The sequence below is a fragment of the Prosopis cineraria genome, unplaced genomic scaffold (genome assembly GCF_029017545.1).
Source record: "Prosopis cineraria cultivar Desert tree isolate PC_DT_omini unplaced genomic scaffold, ASM2901754v1 PC7, whole genome shotgun sequence".
NCBI classification, from domain to species: Eukaryota; Viridiplantae; Streptophyta; class Magnoliopsida; order Fabales; family Fabaceae; genus Prosopis; species Prosopis cineraria.
Window position 1 is genome coordinate 36,777,994 of NW_026555338.1, and position 20,492 is coordinate 36,798,485.

At 32.0% G+C, this 20,492-nt stretch overlaps 1 protein-coding gene and 2 long non-coding RNA genes across 6 annotated transcripts; 2 read left to right on the top strand and 1 right to left on the bottom strand.

Annotated features, from left to right (window-relative positions):
• Positions 1 to 6,796: 6,796 nt before the first annotated feature.
• Positions 6,797 to 8,273, bottom strand: LOC129315091 (uncharacterized). Its single transcript, XR_008594371.1, has 2 exons — positions 8,241 to 8,273; positions 6,797 to 7,611 (listed from the first exon to the last, which is right to left on the bottom strand). It is a non-coding gene; the product is annotated as an uncharacterized LOC129315091 (long non-coding RNA).
• A 4,176-nt stretch (positions 8,274 to 12,449) lies between these two features.
• On the top strand, positions 12,450 to 13,973 carry LOC129315453 (uncharacterized). The gene is made up of 4 exons (XR_008594498.1): positions 12,450 to 12,551; positions 13,209 to 13,278; positions 13,565 to 13,637; positions 13,745 to 13,973. It is a non-coding gene; the product is annotated as an uncharacterized LOC129315453 (long non-coding RNA).
• Positions 13,974 to 14,069: 96 nt separating this feature from the next.
• LOC129315452 (histidine-containing phosphotransfer protein 1-like) lies at positions 14,070 to 19,821 on the top strand. 4 transcript variants are annotated; one of them, XR_008594497.1, is made up of 7 exons: positions 14,070 to 14,494; positions 16,783 to 16,910; positions 16,995 to 17,063; positions 18,092 to 18,163; positions 18,936 to 19,008; positions 19,520 to 19,640; positions 19,789 to 19,821. XR_008594497.1 is itself a non-coding variant. In XM_054959130.1 (6 exons), exons 1-6 carry the CDS (start codon positions 14,420 to 14,422, stop codon positions 19,577 to 19,579), a joined length of 477 nt encoding a protein of 158 aa, XP_054815105.1. In that variant the 5' UTR covers positions 14,072 to 14,419; the 3' UTR covers positions 19,580 to 19,796. The 4 variants fall into 4 exon arrangements, 3 of the variants coding, with proteins under 3 accessions (XP_054815105.1, XP_054815106.1, XP_054815107.1); XM_054959130.1 differs by having other exon boundaries at positions 14,072 to 14,494; positions 19,520 to 19,796; XM_054959131.1 differs by lacking the exon at positions 14,070 to 14,494 and adding an exon at positions 14,876 to 16,032 and having other exon boundaries at positions 19,520 to 19,796.
• Positions 19,822 to 20,492: the final 671 nt, after the last annotated feature.

Consider the following 20,492-nt stretch of genomic DNA (forward strand, 5'->3'; position numbering starts at 1 on the left):
CAATTACTGTGCGTATAGTTGAGGCAAATCACATGACATAATCAATCATCAACCCCAAACAAACAATCACAATATTATTTATTCTTGTTACCTCTTTTACATCACATAAAAATATTACATTTCATAATAAAATTATGCAAGCATGCTTGAAAAGAATTCTAATCATTCTCAATCCTTAACTTTTCAAATCAATTGTATAATACTCACAAGCATGCTTTAAAAGGAACAAACTATTATACAATGAATTTTTAGATAAATACAAGCATGCTAGAAAGTTGCAAACCAATCATTGACAAAAACAATAAACAAATCCTTTGTGGGCACAATAATATCGCCAAGCATTTTAAATTCATAAACCACACATGTAACTCCAACCTCCAAAAATCTCCAAATCATCAACTCCCAAATCCAAATTTTCAATCTCTATTAACAATGTAAATATTTTATAAGAAATCTTAACATTTAATGACCCTTTATAAACCTTAAAAATAATCATTTCAGTCCTATAATCATCCAGCACATCAAAAATCAACCTCTAAAATCTTTAAATTTACAATCATATCATTCTAGTCCAAATTTCTCTAATTAAAACCCAAAACTAAGTTAGAAATTAACTTATCTAAATCCTAAAAATACAAGTTAATCAATATATATATATGTATATCAGAAATCACAAATTTTATAAGTAAAACCTAAATTTTAAACTCTCAAATCAAACAATAAAATAAATCTAAACTGATAGAATTTAAGTACTAGATTATATATATTATCCTATTATTCCTATTTGTTAAAAGTTAATATTTATTCTAAGCCTTAATCTTAAATTTTGCTTTACTCATCAAAATATTATTACCATTAAAGAGCTTTAGACAAGTAAAAAAATATTTATAAGAAAAGTTTTGAAAATGAGAGTTGCCTTAATTATAAAATTTTACCTCAAAATCTCCTCAAACCCACAAATTGTCGACTGCTTTGTTCTCTCCTTCCCTTGCTCTCTGTCCCTCTCGCGTCTGGCAGAAATGAAGAACACGAAATGAACTAAAACAACATAATCGTGGGCCCACGCCGCCTTCCCCCTTATCATAATTTTTTTTTAAAAAAAAAATCATATACTCCCTCATCCGCCACTTCTTGAATTCTTCCTCCTCTTTGGGTTTTTTTTTTTTTTCAATCTACTCTCAGCATCACGTTGTTTTAGTTGTTTTAACAATTATTATTGTTATTATTATTATAATTATTTGCATTTTTATCTCAATTTTAAAATTATATCCTAAGTTAAGCCCCAATAATCATCTCCAAATTAATTTAAGTACCCTCAAATGTTCTTTCAAATTTCTATTAACTCTACTTGGTTCTAAAATTTAAATTGGGACGCTCCACTCTCTCCTTCTCTCCCCTCCACATTTTATGGTAAATATTACTTTGTGTCCTGGATAATTTTCAAGCCTACACTTTGTTGCAGTCCCTCCTTTTACAAGAAGCTAGTACTCTATTGTTACTAAGTAGTTTGTTGAAATTGAGTCACTATAGTTTCTACTGATAACTTCTATGTTTGGTTTTCTATCGATGTGGACTGTATTTTGACCAAGTTATGTGATTGCACGTGATCTTTTCCTTGGATACGTTACCCCTATTTTAGTGTGATTACACGTGATCTTTTCCTTGGATATGTTGCCACTATTTTGATCCACAATCCTTGAATTTTTTCTTGTGTAGCATTTTTGTTAGTTTAGCTTGGTAATTTGTTCTTGAGATTGATTTGATGCTATATTTTCGCTTTCTTTTACAGGTAGAAAACTACTTTGAGATTGACTTGGATGTGCATAAATTCAATTACATTGCTAGAAAAGGATTTGAAGGCTTTTATCCAAATGTTAAAGCATTGTATCATGAATTTTGGCCTAACAATTAAGGTAACACTTAGTCTTTATTTAGTTATATACAGCCTGAACTTTCTACTGGTATGTAGTAAAATTTTACTTGTGCTGCTGCTCTTATAATAAATATTGAGGCGTGCTTTTCTGGAAAGAAATAGTTCTCCTGTGTTGTTGTGAAGGTATAGGCTCGTCACAGTAATAAATGTAATTTGTACGTTTTGCTCACTCTATGCTACTCGCTTGGAACTGATTGGCAGATAAAATTTGTTTTAATTTTGCCGTTATAATGGGGATATAATTCTTTGTAAAATTTGCTGGAGCAGATTATTTGTTCCCAAGTTCCTTAGACATGCATGATGATATTTGGAATAATCAGTCTGCATTCAACATTATCTCAAAAATTTTATGGGTTTTATATGCATTTTTCTTAGGCAAGATGGTTTTAAATATCAAATTGGTGTTGATAATTAGATTCTCAATAATATTTATAATTTTTAATTTGTTTAATTTTTGCAAGTTGGTAGTATTATTTTAGGAGGCAATTTTTTGTTTTAAATATTTTTTTCTTACAGTGTAATGTTTAGAATATTATATTAAATATTTTCTTCACTCATTTTGCGATAAGAGTAGTTTGAGATTGTGGTTATCAAATCCACAAGAACATTGTATGTTTAATTTTAAACGGAAGTTTCACCATATTGTGGTGTTCAATTTTATTTTGCAATTTTTTTAGTTGAATACATGTGTTACAAGTTTTGTAGTGGGATCATTTATTTGTAAATGATTTCTAGGAAAAATGTACATAAATGATTAAATTTTTATTTAAAAAAAATAAAAGAGCTAAGGGAGCTCTTCTTAGAGGAAGTGCTCCCTTAGCCCTCCATAGGCTTCCACTAGAATTTAACTTGGAAACTTGTAAGGCATCCTTATAAGAGCATTTCTAAAGGTTACAAGAGTGCTTTAGTGGGTCAAAAATAAGCAATCCCATATAGTATTTTTTGTAATAGTGATTATTAAATACAATTAACAATCTTATTCTTTTTAAAATAAAAATATAAACTTTTAAAAATATCCTTAATTTAATATATTGAGGTGAGAGAATAATGAAGATTAAATAGAGTTCAAAAGAAGTAATATTGAAGTAAGCCTGTTTAATAAAATTTTAATATTTTTAAAGTGTCTTATATTTTCAGACACTATATTTTTTATTGAAAATGTCTTGTAATTTAAAATTGAAGGTATAATAACTATGGGTGACATTATTCTTCTCGCACTTAGCGTGTGGATTCTGCATTAAATAGGGACTTGTTATTTTTTTTGATGAGAAATAGGGCCTCTACTATATTATTCAATCGGCTAGCAATAATTCAACAAAAAAACCCTTCACATCTTGAAACAACCAATACAAGAGCTCCCTAGGGCTAGGAGGCTCCAAAAGAACATTATAATTATAGTTATGCTTGATTCCAAACTTAGCAAGCTAGTTTGTACACATGTTGCTTTCCTTGTAAACATGTTTCAAATTGATCGTCCAGTCTTCATTGATAAATTTGATAGCATACACCTCAACTGTCAATGCATAAAACTTTTTTGCTTGACTCCATTGACTTGCAACTTTCGTTGAATCACTCTTCATTATGAGTTTGGTAAGATTTAAGCTCTTCACCACTTGAATCCCATGAAAGACGCTCCATAACTCAGCTTCATTGAATAGGACTCATTATTAATTTGTCATATAGCTAAAATATATTTTTAGTCCTTTAACTTTATATAAAGCTTTAATTTAGTCCTTTAATTTTGTAAAATATATTTTTAGTCTTTTAACCCTAATATTGTTAATTTTAAATGATTATTTTTATATTAGTCATTGTTATTTTAAAAAAATAAACTTAATATGTAAACATTTGAGAATTTTTTATCAATATTTGACAATTTAATCTAAAAATTTTGTTGGAATAAAATTAATAGTGTTAGAATTAAAGGATTAAAATAATATATTATAAAGTTAAGGGATTAAAATAAAATACTATGTAAAGTTAAAAAACTAAATGTAACATGTTCAAACTTTTGCTTACAAAAAGAAAAAAGTTTAAATTTGCAATTTGCATGTTCAGAGAGAGAGAGAGAGAGAGAGAGAGAGAGAGAGAGAGAGAGAGAGAGAGAGAGAGAGAGAGAGAGAGAGAGAGAGAGAGAGAGAGAGAGAGAGAGTTTGTAGATATGAAACACTAAAGTAGCCAGTTAAAGAGGTTGTAGATATGAAACACTAAAGTAGCCAGTTAAATGAAAGTATTAAACAAATGCAAATATATTATATGGAGTTAGGGTTTATATGCATATATATATATATATATATATATCGAGTGAGGGATGAGGAAGGAATGCATACAAATAATTAGATGTGGGAATATAGGACAACCCAAATCACATGGGCTTGGATGAAAATGAGTTAGGTTTAGTATTTTTTTATCTGAGTTAAAAAAAATTCAACCCAATTCAATCCAAATCACATGAATTGATAGGTTAAAATGGGTTAATACATCAACCTACTTACTTTAAAAAAATGAAAAATTTTTTATACCTGAACGAAATATATCAATATTCCTCCTTTATACCAACCAAAATATATGGCAATATTCTTTATAATTTAAAATGCACACCATGACATAATTATTTATGTAAACGGAATAAAAATCACGGTATATCATAATAAAAATATGACTATCCATCGTTATAATTCATAATGTACCATAGTCTCCAAAATAAATATATGAATCGTGTCATGTCCATCAAAATTAAATTCACAAGTCAAATGTGGGTTGTGAGTGTGGAATCAAAGCACAACTGCCTTAAAGGTAGAGAATAAAGCACGAATAATCAAATACGAAAGGGGGGAGGCTAGACACAACTTAAAAAATTGACCCCACATATAACAATGATCATTCATCAATTCTACCAGCATAAACACGTTTATAATCCCATCTCTCTTTATTATATTCATGTATAACTTCTACTTCCTAACAAAATAGCATGCGAGCTATGGAACTATTAAAAAATATAAGGGGAAAATGAAATTTAAACTGGACATAAAATTATATGGGGCTTAGTTGCTCTGAAAATTGAAAAGACAAATTAAAGATCTTCGAGGGTCAAAATTATACTACAGCTATTATCACATTTTCAGCATTTTTTTTTTGGGCAAGAAGAGAAATGATTGTTCATTTTATGTATATGGAGTAAATATCAATTCGAAGTTTAATGGGGTTTCTAAAAATGAAATCGTCTTAACTACTTGGTAATCATCCGATCAAGAGAATGACCTCCGCGAACTGTCCTCCCAAGTCCCTTCGTTTCACGGACATGCAAATACATGGAAACTCAAAATGGCCCTTTTATGCGGTAGTTGGTCCAATTGATATTCTGTTGTTGCCTTAGAAGCCTACATTGCAATTCATCACCCACCCCCCTGGTTCTACCATGAGAAAGAAAACAAATTATTCATATAGAAAAATAAAAAGTATAAAATTAAATAAATAAAGGGGGTACATAGAGCAAACTCCATTCACAATTCCTTTTTATATATTAAACTATTTCCCTCCTTCCCACTATTATAATTCTATATGATATATTTTATGAATGAAATCTAAATATAATAAAATTTATTATGAAGTTTTGAAAAAGGGAGGTTGGGAATTATTTTTACTTCTTAACTTTACCTAAAAGGTCATGGTAGGCACCTTCAATTTAAATGAGTCAATTGTGTTCCTCAATATCAAAACTTCACTTCTTGATGCCCCTAAGTATGGGGGGTCCCATATTTTTTTATGGTTTTTATTTCTTATCTACTCTCTCCCTCTCTCTCTCTATCCCCACATCCAATTCTCTCTCTCCCCCCATCCTTTTACCCCTCAACTTTATTCGAAAAGTCATGGTGGGCACTTTAAATTTAAATATGAGTCAATTTTATTCCTCAACATCAAAAATCTACTCATTGATGCCTCTAATGTTAATGTGCTCTGTTTTATGTTATGTGGGTCCCATATTTAATTTTTTAAAATACTTTTATTATAAAATATTGTATATATAGTAGGTCCCATATTTTTTAATGTTTTTTTAATTTCTCATCCACACTCTCTCTCCATGTCCAATTCTCTCTCTCCCCCCATCCTTTTTCTTACCAGGTCTCTCCCCCTATCCTTCCAATCTTTGGAGCATAAGGCTCATTATCGTTCTCTTTCATGGCTTTGTGGACAACGGAGAGACTAGAGCAATTGGCAAAGTTTCAAACGGAGTACATGGTGAAGGGGTTGAAGAAGCTAGGAGTGGAAAAGTTCAATGTGGCGAGATCCATTATGCACCTTAAAAATCAACTAGGCTCCAAATATCCTCATCCCACTTTGAAACAGGCCATTGAAACAAAGTAAAGATTTTCCACTATGGCTACTAAATTAGGGTTTCAAAAAGTAAAAGAAAAGGAGAGACATGTCAAGTTAATGGTATCCTCACCTGTGCTGAGACCATATATGTTTGATAGAGAGCTGGCAGGTTTGCCATATGGGAAGCCGAGTCCTACATATGTGTGCTCCAAGGCCTAGCAAGACCTTGCTTATGGAGTTGCCATGCAAGGAATTATTTTCCTCTATAACTTTAGCCCTTCTTTTCTGTAACACACCAAAATTTTTTTTTTAAATAATTTAACTCAACCATAGTTAGGTTACAGCCACCCAACACATTTTTATATCAATAATTTTGATATAAAATATTTTATAATTGGCTTCAACTTACACACTATAACATTTCAGATAAATTTTTACCTCCCACATGCCATTAGGCTAAATCACATTTGTCCATCCTTATACTCCCAACAAGTAAACTAAATCACATTTGTCCATCCTTATACTCCCAACAAGTAAAATAAGCAATTTAGTCAATTTTCAACACAAGCCAGTTATTTGGCCTTATAATCATGCCATTTTAACCAATCCAAAGTAAACCAAATATTAAAATTACAGTCATCCAAATTGTACCAAAAATAGAAATAGTTTGAAAGGCATGATTACATTTATATATTCATATAATTGACAATAAACATAAAAAAGTCCTAATATTGGCAATATAACACATTATAAATCATAAATTAAATACCCAAAAGAGACAGTGGATCTATACCACTAAGCCTCTGGGACTCCTCCACGTGTCACTCTTGGCTCTTCTCTTGAAAATTGTTAACCACATAATGAGACTCAAAAGTCCCAGTAACCAAAGCCAATTTATGATAGTGTATACAAACAGTTAAGTGTGTGCTTACTAAGTGAGAATTAAAAATAATATAATTCTAACAAATATAAGAAATATTATAATAAACACAAACAACCATCCTTATATCCCTCCATTAACCTCGAGCCGTAGCCCTCACTCGATACTAAATTACCTGGCCAAAGGTAGATTAGCCCGAGCCCTTACAAACCACCTATTGAGCTCCAATAGGGGCGTACCACGTGGCACATAAATACAACAACAATAGCAAGTCTCCCAACACCTCCCACAATAATTAAACAAATTCATAATAATATTGCACAATTATACAATATTACAAAATTCATAATTTTCTCAATAATCACCCAATTAACAAGAAGTAACACTAATCACAAATTAAAAGCATGGTTACCTTGTGGCTTTTTCAATAAATTATTCCTTAAAATTTCTCTCTCACCACAATCTTCACCAGTAATACAATCTACAAATAACATATTATTTATAAATATTAGTTTCAATTTTTGAAACTAATAAAATAATTCTAATAATAGAATTAAAAATATAACATAATTCTTAATCTCAATCTTAATACAAATCTATAGTTAATACTATTAAGTATAATTTTTAACTCCTCTTTTAATTATCAATAAACATTGATAATCTAAAAATCAAATTTTAAACTAATTTCTATTATCAAAATTTTCTTTTTATTTTATAAATTCGTACCTAAAATACCCAAAAATTAAAAATTAAGTCTCTAGCTTAGAATCATAATCCTATAACCATAATAATTCATTTCTCATCCCAAATAATCATCTAAACCTCAATAAATCAACATATATTTTCAGATCTAGTTTAGAATTTGATCCATAAGCCATAAATTCAAAGATCATTAACAAATTTATACTCTATAACATTTATTATACTACTGACAACCTCAAAAACCATATTTATTCAACATAAATTCATCCCTCTTTTAGATCTTAAATTTTCTACCACTACAAACTCAGAAACTAAAAAAGAAGGATGACTAAGAAAAATTTTTAGAACACTTACTTAGTCTTGAAAAGCTTAAAATCACACCCTAAATATCCTATTAAAAACTCTTACCTTAAAACCCAGCACCGGTGAATTTGGCTCACAGATGCTCTCTCTGCCGAAGCTCACGCACGAAAGAAGGAATGAAGAAATGAAGAAACAGGTGAGTTTTTATAAAAATTCAGTGGGTCCCACATTTTTTTAAAATTATTTTCTCTCTCTTCTTCTTCTTTTCTTTTTATTATTATTTTATTATTGTTACTGTTGAGGCGGCGGACGAAGCAAATTTTTCTTCTTCTTCTTCCTTTCTTTTCCTTTCTTTCTTTTTATTATTATAATAATAATAATTTAATAATATTTTATTTTTTTATTATTATTATTTTTTTTTATTTTTTTTATTTTTTTATTTTTATTTATTTTTTTTTTCATACCTTTTTTTTATAATAATAATTTAATAATACTTTTCAAAATTTTTATTAACCCAAATTAACTATTAAAATTTAAATTGGGATGTTACATTTTCCCTTCTCTTCACCCTTATATTTGCTTCCATGTTACCAAATAAGAGCTTGTCTCCTCCTACTTTCATAAGGCTTGCTAGCTACTTCCGACACCATGCTTGGATGAAGCGTAGTTGCTATTGAGGATCCATCAAGAATCAACATCATCTGTGAGATAACATTGCTAGAGAGCTCCATAAGTTTTTGTTTGGTTCACTTTCCCTATATCTTTCCTCTCGTCCCTTGCCTTGCATGAAGCCATGCCCTCTCCAGTGCTGTCGGTCTTATCAACTTCCATGGCATGTTCAAGCTTAAGCCATGGTGGAGTACATTACAGATTTAGAGGAGAAGAGCAAGGGTGTTCAAAATTGATCCAATCCGAAAGGGCCGACCCAAACCGACCAAACTGAAAAAAATTGATTAAAACTGAATAATAATCAAGTCTGTTTTTGGTTTTTATGATATGAGAATTGATTATTTTGGTTCAAGTTTGGTTTTAAGTATTAGAAACCGAATCAAACCAAGCCAAACTTGATTAAAAAATACTATTTATTTATTTATAAAATATATGACCATTTATCTACAAGAAGTATTTTATTTTGAATTTTTTATAGTAATAGATAAACATTTTTAAAGGACTTGAATGGAAATGTATAATATTAAATAATTATAATAATCATGCTATAACCATCATTTAATTATTTATAACTTGAAAGCCTCGGTATTCAATTTATCTATAAGAAGCAATTTGTTTTGAATTTTGTATAATAAGTTTATTAAAATATAGATTCACAAATAAACATTTTCAAAGGACTTGAATGAAAATGCATAATCTTAAATAATTTTATTGTTAAAAACTCATATCAATTTTTATGATTAATTATCATTTTCTCATTGAAATTTTATTATATTGTTTTACCTCTACTTATGAAAAAAAGGAGCAAAAAAGAATTAGATTTAATTTTAATATAAACACCATTATGAAGATGAAAAAGGAAATAAAATTAAATAAGTGCATTGAAGCCTGATCTAAACTTTAACTAAACTGAGATTCATAAAAACTGATCAGGTCCTAATTATGAGTAAACCAAATGGTTTGGTTCGGTTTGATCTTTGGCCAAAATCAAACCAAACCGAGCCTATGAACCCCCTTAGAGAAGAGAGAAGAGAGAGGAGAGATGGGGTAAAATATAAAAAAATTATAATGTGAGGCCTACTAACAAAAACTATTAAGCTAGATAACATGAGGGCGTCGAAGGTTTAGATTGTAAATGTTGATTAATAGAATTGATCCACATATGAGTTTCTGATGTTTAATAACTTTTCAAGTAAAGTTAAGAGATAAAAATGATCTTTAACCTAAAAATAAACTGTATAATTTGTGCTAAGTCCAAACATGTGACTATCAACTTTTAAACATATTTATTTATGTTTGAAGAAGGTTTGTTTGGCTTTTAGATCCTATAGCTGTGGTATTGAAGTCTGTTTATGAAGTAAGGGAGGCTTATTGGAAGAATGTTGGAAGGGGTAGAATTGTTTTTGATGTGATTTGGGAAAAGCTGGAGGAGGGGTGGCTCAAATTAAATGTTGATGGAGCAATTAAAGGGGGTGAAGGAGAAGCAAGCTGCGGGGAAGTGTTTAGACATAATGAGGGTAGATAGGTGGGTAGTTTTGTGAGACGTGAAGGAAGGTGTTCCATGGAGGAGGCGAAAATGTAAGGGGTATGTACAGGTATTTTGTTACTACAGACGTTTGAAGGAAATGCTGTCATTATTGAATCTGATTCTATGACAGTTGTCAAACGTTTGGAGAAGTTATTTCAATGGGGTGAGGTGGATCCCCTTACACAAAGGATTGGTAAGATATTGGATAATAGGTGACGAGTAAGGGTAATGCATGCTCTCCGTGAGGGGAACATATGTGCTGACTGGAGATGGGGCTTCCTTCAAGTCAATGAGATCTGTTTGTTATATGACCCACTAGTGGGGATTGTTGACCTTCTGTGTTAGGATGAGAATGGCTTAGTTTGCCCAAGGTGTCTTCCTGTTTGATTTTTGTTTCTCATTTTGGGCAATTACCTCGCTATTTAATTAAAAAAAAGAATTTGATTCATAAATCGTAACCCACCAGATAACGAATAAATTCTAATATGCCCTAATTCTAGCAAGCTCTGAGAACTCAACCCATTTAAATTTTTTTTCTCTTCTGTCGTGGCACTATTTTTTTGTTTTGACTAGACATAACATCAAGTTGACATGATATAAAATATTCTTTTCTAAAAATATGAAATCTGTGAAGAAAAAATTAATGATAAAAGACTATTTTTATTAAATAAATTTTTATCACTAACATAATTAAAACTATTTCTTTTGACCATAAAATTGTCAGCTTTAATTTAAGCATTTTATAAAAATATCATAAATAATACCAGAAAGATGGTGCTATTGTTATCCGTCTCCCCACGCCCCCTCATGAAATTGGGAGAAGGGTATCTCCATTATTTTATCATTATTATTTTTACTTTTTAATTACGGTCATTCATTAAATTTATGGTTAAAATGAATTTATTTTAATAGAACAACATTAATGATCATGATTGAAAAGTTGAAGGGAAATAATGATTAAAGAAAAAATGAAGAGAAATTCATGTAATGGCATCACCACAAACCTTCGCATGATTTTGCTGGGACGAGAAACTTAACAAGGAAAAGGCTTGAACATAATCCGTGTTATGTATGATGTACATCTTATTATATTTTCGCATCGCTCAGGATAGGTCATATCCACGTCATGTATGATATACATGTTTGTTTGTCTTTTCAGGCACGTTTGGCCAAACAACATTCGACTTATGAACAGTAATTTTCAACTTTTTAAATGTCAAAAATTGTTTGGAAAAATTTTTAATTGGACAAAAACACTTTTAAGATGTGATTAAAATGAGATTTGGAAGTAGATTTAAGAACTTTATTCCGAGTTTGATTTCAAATGATAAATGTGAGTTAAGCATTTAATAAAAAAATATTTACACTTATTTTTTTAATTGACTTATGAACAGTAATTTTCAACTTTTTAAATGTCAAAAATTGTTTGGAAAATTTTTAGTTGGACAAAAACACTTTTAAGATGTGATTAAAATGAGATTTGGAAGTAGATTTAAGAACTTTATTCCGAGTTTGATTTCAAATGATAAATGTGAGTTAAGCATTTAATAAAAAAAATATTTACACTTATTTTTTTAATTGATCATGTCACTCTTAATTTTTTTACTTTATCACACAAGCTCACTTCATAGTTCTCAAATTCTCTTTTGTCCCTACTCCTCTCAATGTTGCCTACCGTTCTTCTAGCCAAACTTGTCCCGTCTCCCGCTCTTTGATGTCGGTGCTCCCTCATCCGAAATGTTAAATTATTGATTATATAATATTTTTCAATACATTAGACTTCATATTTTTTATTATTATTATTTAATATATGAAATTTTATGTTATTTTAAAATTTTTCAATTTTTTAAACCATTATAATATATTATATTTATATAATAAAAAATATAAATCATCATAAATCAATGTCATTTTTATCAATATTTAAAAATATAAATCATTATTATTTTAAATAATTGACTCTAAAAATATATTTAAACATAAGTTTTATTATAATAATTAAATGTTACTGAATTAATTTTTACTTAAATTTTTTATAAGTGAATTTTTAACCAACAGAAAATCAAAGGCGCAGTTAGACTATGTTCACTTTATAACTTAATGTTTTCAATTAAAAAAAAAAAATCACCGCCGTTGCCGCTCCCAGCCATGGAAAATCTCTCTGCCAAGGGCCACTTGGTGTTGGTGCAGAAGAGGCACAACGTCCCGCGCGGTCGTGTGTAATGTCAAATTGCCCTTCAATCCTTCATCACTATGAGTTCTTCTTCCTCCTCCTCCTCCTCCTCCTCCTCCTTCCTTCCTTCCTCCCTGATTCTCGCCTTCAAGTCTCAACTCTTAGATGGCTGTTGCTATTATGAAAAGCCAGCTTCGCTGATCCACCCAGTCTATGTGCCACGAATTATTTATTTTTCACTTATAAATTCTAATTCGTTTTCATTTGTTTCTAATTCTTATTTTCTTTCCTTTTAATCTAATCATTTTTTAATGATAAAAAATTGTTCTCCTCTTTCCATAGTTGAGGGCATTTGCTTTGATTTGTTCTCTTATAATGGCTTTATTTTCAGTTCTTCTTTAACGGTATCTTAGCTATTTTCTCAAACTTTATTTTGGAATTTAAGCTTGGCGGATTTCTTTGCATCCTATTTTGTGACTCTTTTCTTTCTTAACAAAAAATTTTCTTCTTTTTACAAAAGAACATTCTAAATTTTTTCTGATTCCTTTCTTTCTGTTCCAAATCAAAATATTTTTTACTTATTATATTCATTATATACCAATGACCTTTTTTTTTTTTTAATATCACATTCTAGATTTGACGTTTCTATTTTACTTTTAGTCATTTTTCAAGCAACAAATTTCTGTGTTTTTCCTTGTTGTAGTGCTGCTGAGAATGGCACGCGTGCATGTGCTGAACTCCTTCATGTTTGTTGAAGGAAAGATAAAAAATTAGTAAGGAAACTCCTCAATCATGCATTCTTTTATATATCCAAATGCATGATGAACACTCTTGCACTTTGTAGTGTACGCAAATTCTCTTTGGGAAAATTGAGCCTCAAATACTAGTTACTTAAGTGATTATTTAATGACATTGCAATTGATGGTTGTGGAATGCCTAATTCATAGAGAGATAGAGAGATTAAACTGTCATTAATGTGTATAAGGTAAAGTATTGCAATTAATGTGATTCAATAACATTTTAGATTCTTGTCAAATTCTTCGTTTTATTGTGATTCAGTTGCTTCCATGCTCTGTATTGGACCAAGAATGAATTTTCTTATTTGAGGAGAAAGTGGGAGATCCTTGTGCAGGTAAATATTATCACTTGAGGTCTAGGTTAGACTTAAAAGGCTGGCTTCTAGTTTTTATTTCCCCTTCCCCAGCAACAATGATTGTGCATGGCTTAAAATATTTTTAGGTATAAGAGGTAGAAACTGATGAAAGGAACGCATTATGGAATTTGGCTTTGGTTTATAAAACTGTAGGTGGTTTCAATCCTTTTAAACACATTGATTTTGACTGATTTTTCCTGTATGGTCATTTTTTTACATGCTCCTTATAATCTAGACATTTCACCTCTCCAGCCCGCCCTTGATTTCTCTCCCCACTTTTTAATCTGGTAAGCATTTCTCTGTGACTGATAACAATTCACAGAACATCACTCCTGGATATGCTCATATGGAGAGGAAAAGAGGAGGAGGAAGAGGGTCAATGACTCAATTACAACCCTAAGGTTGCATCTGTTTCTACCTTGTCATAAGGAAGTTCTAAGATGCAAATTTTAAGAAAGTGTTTAATGGAGCAGTGTCTTAACTTGCTAATATAGGAGAAACAGAATAATGAAGCATTATGGATATGATATTCTGTTTATGGTTACCGCAAGCCTTGTTAATTAAATTAAAGAGAGACACTTATCTTGATGGCACTTCATCGCATTTTAATCCTTTTGGGGGATGTCAATATTAACATTTATCTTTGCTTTTGCTTTTCTTCATAGCTGTTCCTTCACGTCACTCTGTCACTGTAATTTTGGATATAATTAAGAACTGGAGTATTCAACATCCTTTTTATTTTTTCCTTTGTACCTTCTTGAATGGACAGATGGAGAGGAGGATTATTGACTGTGGAAACGTGCGGTGAAAACCATGCATTACTTATAATTTCCTCAGCTGAGTATACCTGCTTGAAAATTCTGTAATGCATTGCTCATTCAGTTGCTGGCTTATCTATTGTAGCCTCAGGTTTGGGTTCAGGAGACTGATTGATCAATATGAATCTAGATATGTTTATGCTTCATACAGATTCTTTTCCTTTTCAGCCTCACATGTTGTGGTTTTATTGCTAATCACATATTGGCTTGACAGCCTCACATGTTGTGTTTTGCTCAAATGAACCTGTAAAACTTGATGTAATTAAGTAGACCTTAGGGTCAATACATAATGAAAACTATTAATAAATGTTTATGAAAATACGTTTGTGTTTGTGTTTGTTTGGATGTTGGCTTTAATTAGCATTTTATGAAAATATCAACACGAAAACAATTGCATGTGATGAAAATATCAAACGAAAAAAATGTGAAAATAAACATAGGTTTCCAGTTAAATATTTGCCCAAAATGTGAGAATAAAGGGTTATGATAATGATTAATAATAGCTTGTGGCATAAGGACATGCTCACTCAAAAAAGAAAATGTTTTCAGTTAAATATTTGCTTTCATTGAGCTTTTTAAAATAGGTGATGATCCTGTTCTTATTTGTCAAAGTCATCAATTTTATTGAATAGGGATAAAATAAATCAATTCGAGTCTCTTGAGATATCGTTGTCTAAATTCACTCAAATAGTAGCTATGGCCATTTTGTAGCTTTGAAACATCAGCACTTCAGAAATGGATTATCTCTGTTTCACAGGAGTTGGATAGTTATACTATGCCCAACGTGAGGCAACAGATATTGTCATGTTATTCCCATGCCGTGTCTCATGCCCATGCTGTTAAATATGCTTTGGCAATTCATGGTTTTAGCTTCTAATGATGTGCTGCTCTTCTATCTGCTGGCAAAGCTTCTTGGACGCCATTGTTTATGACCTTATTTAATCTTTTAAATTTAAAATAAGTAAGCGATTCCACTTTATATTAGCTTTTTGGTAAATTTACAAAGCTCTGTTTTCTTTTACCAAGTAAAAGGAGAAACATAATTTTTTTTCATTTATTTTAAAACACTCTAATTTTTTTTTTTAAGTGCTCAGTTCTGTGGGTTTCCAGTAGCTAGAGTGCAACACATTTCACTACCCACCTTTCTTAAAGCCAGCATAATATAATAGTGTTATTTGGATTCATATCATTTAAATAAGGATAAAAGTAACTGCCTTGCCATTTGTCATTGACAATGGCATTAATGATAATTTGCAAATTTTTGTGGTTAATTGCACCAGAGCTCATGCTTAACTCATGACCTTCTGACAGAGTCTGTTTTGAATGATTTCTTATTCATCTATCTGATAGATTTTGTTTCTATCTGCAACTCATTAGGCTTTCATATCTGTCTAAAAAGAAGTGCCCCCCTTCCAAGATCATCTCTTCCAACTTAAGCTTAATTTTCCTTCTAGTTTCCTTCTTTTTGGCTGTTTCTGTTTTGCTCTCAACAGAAAATGACTTTGCCAATTCTCAGAGGATTGCACCAGGACTATTTGGATTCATTGCTTGATGAGGTAGAAGATTCCTTGTTGAGTGTTTTGAATTGTGATCTATGCTGAACTGTTTGCCGAAGGATCTCTCTATGGTTTCCACCTCCACCTTTAAAATTTTGTGGTTTTCTCCCTCATCTTTCCTTTGTTTGTTATGCTCAAAGGACTGCTCCTGGCCTAGTTGTATTCATTGTTTGATGAGGTAGAAGGTTCCTTGTTGAGTTGTTTTATTTTTTATTGATGAGGGATCTTTTCCAGGATTCCTTTGGGGGTCTAACTCTTCATCCTCAAAACTGTCATGACCCTTTGCCTAATGTTTCCTTTGTTTGCCATTCTCATTGAACCACACCTGGCTATTTTAATTCTTTGTTTGATGAAGTAGAAGATTCTCCAGGTTTTTCACGCTCTCCAAAATTACCATGTTTCCCCCCAATCTTTCATTGGTGAGGATGAGATCCAGAACTCCTAGTAGATGGAATGACTCAAAGCTGGTCTCAGCATTATTGGGACTTGTAGTAGACGGAATGACTCAAAGCTTGTCTCGGTATTATTGGATTGTCATCACATTCTTATACTCTTGCCTCTAAGTTCTTGTGATATACTTTCTCCTCTGGAGAATTGGCGTCAACATGGCAGGCTCGCCCTTTGAATTTCTTTTGCATTTAATTTGTACCAAGATATCATTCTTCTATCATGTAGTAGCTTTTTCTTTCAAAACGATGTTGGATAAACAATGCTCAGATGTTTGATTACTTTTCTTCTGATTTTTTGCAGGGTATAATAAACGATCAGTTTAATAGAATTCATTCTCAGAGAACCGAGGAATCAGATTTTGTTGTTAAGCTCGTTGAAGCATACTTCAGAGATGTAGAAGCAATCCTTTCAGATCTTTCAAGTCATGCGTAATGATAATGCTTGTTTCAAGGATTTGCCATTCAAGCTGATTGCAAAATCCAATTTTCTAACCAGTGTTTCTATATCTACAGTGATGAGTCAAATGTTGACTTAACCAAGTTGTCTGCGCTTCCTCGTGAAATACAGGATAAGAGCACAAGGTAGCATGCAAAGTCTATAGATCACAATTGTCCCGGCTGTATTTAGACATATAATACATGCATATGCCCTTTTATCTCTCTCCTGGATTGGAGATGGCCATTCAGTCTTTAATTGTATACTTTCAAAATGTTATAGAAATTTGTGAAACATTTTTCCCCCAGAAAAGGAAATTAGGGAACTGTTCAGCAAAGGGAAAAGAACAGGAAACACAGTGCCCTTACCTCTCACCTCATGATACTTTTTATTTTCATGTTTTCTTTTCATTATCGTGAATAGTTTGTTAACAATATATTGACCTAAATACTAAAGATGTTGAACAATTGCGAAGAATTGTTTCCACTACCCTTGACAAAGCCCAATACTACAATGTAGTTTATACAACACTCAACATTGTTGGAGCTGTAACAGTTGGCACTCCATGTCCATCTAGCAAATTGACATCCCTCCCTCCATTGCCCTTCTCTTTGATATTATGTCCATTAGCTGTTGCTATCTACCACCTCCACCTCACCTTATATTTTCCTGTGTTAGAGATATTAATGAAACCATCCTGGGGCTTCCCCTTGCACCTTAACTACGACTTTAGAGATGGTGTGATCCATCCCATGGCATCATGACTATCATGAGCAAGTGTTCAGGTGATCCATCCCACTGTCCTCAATTCCCCATTCTTCACTATCAAATTGAAATTCAGCTCGATGTAAGTTGAACATTTGCTATGTCCATTTCTGGTCTGGAAAGCTTTTGCGCGCGCGCGCATGTGTTAGAGATATTAATAAATCCATACTTTGGCACCCTCTCTTCATTGACGTTGATGTTATGGTATCTTAAAGCTTGGATCTTTCAATTTGTGTTCTGGTTGACATGTTTTCAGTTTTTGATATGGGACACTACTAGATTCCAATATAAGTTTATGCAATAGTTCAGGGAAAAATAATGAGACTATGATGCCAAAGAGTAGACTCAGTTTTGTAGCTTCTAATTAGGTATTTGGAGCTTTATCTGACATTTGTTCATGGTGTTACAGCATTGGTGCAGAGCTTGTTAAGCATGCATGTCGTGAACTGATTCAAGCTTGCGATGAGAACCATAAAAGAAAGTAAATGCTCTATCTCAGTTATCTGATGTGTGATCTTTTATATATTGGCATGGCATTGTTTATCCCGAGCTGACATTTGCTCCATTTTCCCAGAAGAAAATTGCACAAGTCTTTCTTAGTATTTAATGCAAGCAAATATAGAATATTCTGGAGATTCGAACAGGCTTTTCTTAGGAAGTATATGTAACAATCTACACCACACTATGAAGTTTTTCCTGTAAAGCAATCTTGTCTTTCCATACATTTCTTGTTTAAGAAATCTATGTTCTATGATATGCATTGACGTCTTAAATAATTATATCCTTATTCAGTCAAATGGACCTGCAATTTAATCAGGTACACTTGATTGAAGGTGATCCTGATCCCGGTATGCTAATTTGCGGAGCTTTAATATGATGTATAAATTTGTTGAATATTATTTGACCTGATGTCTTTGAATAAATGAGTTAGACAATGGATCAGTTCAGTAAATGGAAGGGTTAATAGCTCCATCCACAACTTTCGTAGGTGACAGTAAGATTCCCTTCTTTAATAACTTGAATTTATTATTTTCCCTATGGGCAGTCATAGTGTTATAGGATTAGCTTGCTCAGAACTTCATCTTTCATCTGGAATTGTATATGTTCATGACAGTTGGCATCTATTTGGAACTCTTTCAATGTTAGCTACATTATTATCGTTTTATATTTTGAAGCATCGCATTATTATTTTACATATATGTTTGTGTGTCGTTTGCCCCTCTTTCTCTTTTTATGGAAACTTTGTTGTTCAGGTTTGATCGAAGCCTGATGTGGGTACAAAGTGAATTTAGTCTTACCAAGACCAAGTTGGAGTCTTATGTTCGGGTATCCTACATTGTTTTTGTCAGATTTTTTTTGGGGTTAACGTTTGTCTGATGAATATGATTCGACACATATTTGGTAAAGAACGTATATGCTTGCACTTTATTTTAGTCAAAAGAGTAAATAATACTAGTTGGAAGAGAAAGAGAGTACAAGAAGGAACTGATTTGATGGCGATTAGTGTAGAACGATTTGGGCTCGTTGTGGAAGGTGGAGATAGCGAGAGAAAAATTGGTTGTAGTTCCTTAACTTAGGACTCCCTCAAGTTCACATCTATGGTATATACAATTGGAGCTTTGAAGAAAGAAAACTGGATTTTTAACTCCTGTCAATTTCAATTCTTTCATGTAAAATAATCATTAGACATGATGAAGTTTTTATTTGTTTCTAAGTAAGAAAAAGGTCACAAAACGAAGAGGATAGCTTTATAGAACGCTTCTGTCTTTTGTAATATGAAGCACATCTTTTATCCTAATCCGTACATTGAAACTAATAAAACATAATCTCAATGCAGATGGAGCGAAGGATAATCAGATACGTGGAGTCAAAATCACAATCTTCATCCTCGAGTTGAATTCTCTCCTTCAGTTAGATCAGAAGAATGAGGATGACGCCTCCAAGATTGAAATAATGGGGTAGAAAACTGTTAACTGAATATTTTAATGCCGCTTCAAGCTGTATTGGTAACTGAAATTGCTTGTAAGTTAAAACTTTAAAAAACGAGGATGGTGCTTTCGAAATCAAAGCCGTTGGTGAAAGTATCACGTATTGCCCTCTCTTCAGATCTTAAACGTGAAGTTGTGCGGGTAACTGAAATTGTTGAGAGTTGAAAGGAGGATGGTGCACATTGATTCAAAGCGAAAAGGTATATTATTCTCTGGCATCTTTAAGGTCAGGTACAAAAGTATTTGATTCAAAACCGAAACTTTATTTGTTAAGTTTGCCAGAAGGTATCTGTCTTGTATTGTCAAAACTCATGCGATCGCTCGAGCAGGGAGTCATGTAGTGCGTGAGCATTTCACATGTTCCTTGCGTAACTAACGTATTATTGAGTATTGGCCATATAAGTGATGCAAAAACCACGAGCCTTTGTGATCATAGCCCCAAATATCAGCTATTGTTACTGCTTTGCTATGGGTCCCATATACATGAGCTCCACCCTCCTCTTTCTTTTCTTCTTTCTATTAGCTTTCACTGAAGATAATTTAAATACTAATTACCTGTCCTCGAATAGGTAGGTTGGACTTTGGACTAAAATTGAAACAAACTTGTAATGTAATCGTAATTGTCTATCACTTGCTGTTTTTATTTATGGGCTGGCCCATGTCAGATTAGTAGGTTACACATACACACACACTCTTCCTCCGTTAAAACATATAAGGCGTTTTTAAATACTATTCCTTTTTTGTGAACTGTCAAGATCATCTGTTCTCGAATAGGTGGGTTGGACTTTGGACTGAAATTAAAACAGACTTGTAATTGTCTGT

Excerpts from the sequence above, each read along its gene's own strand:
- LOC129315452 (XM_054959130.1), top strand. The coding sequence starts at position 14,420 with ATGGACAGATGGAGAGGAGGATTATTGACTGTGGAAACGTGCGGTGAA. Across the intron at positions 14,495-16,782 it reads CATTACTTATAATTTCCTCA|GGTATAATAAACGATCAGTT; the intron begins GCTGAGTATACC and ends GATTTTTTGCAG. Across the intron at positions 17,064-18,091 it reads ATACAGGATAAGAGCACAAG|CATTGGTGCAGAGCTTGTTA; the intron begins GTAGCATGCAAA and ends ATGGTGTTACAG.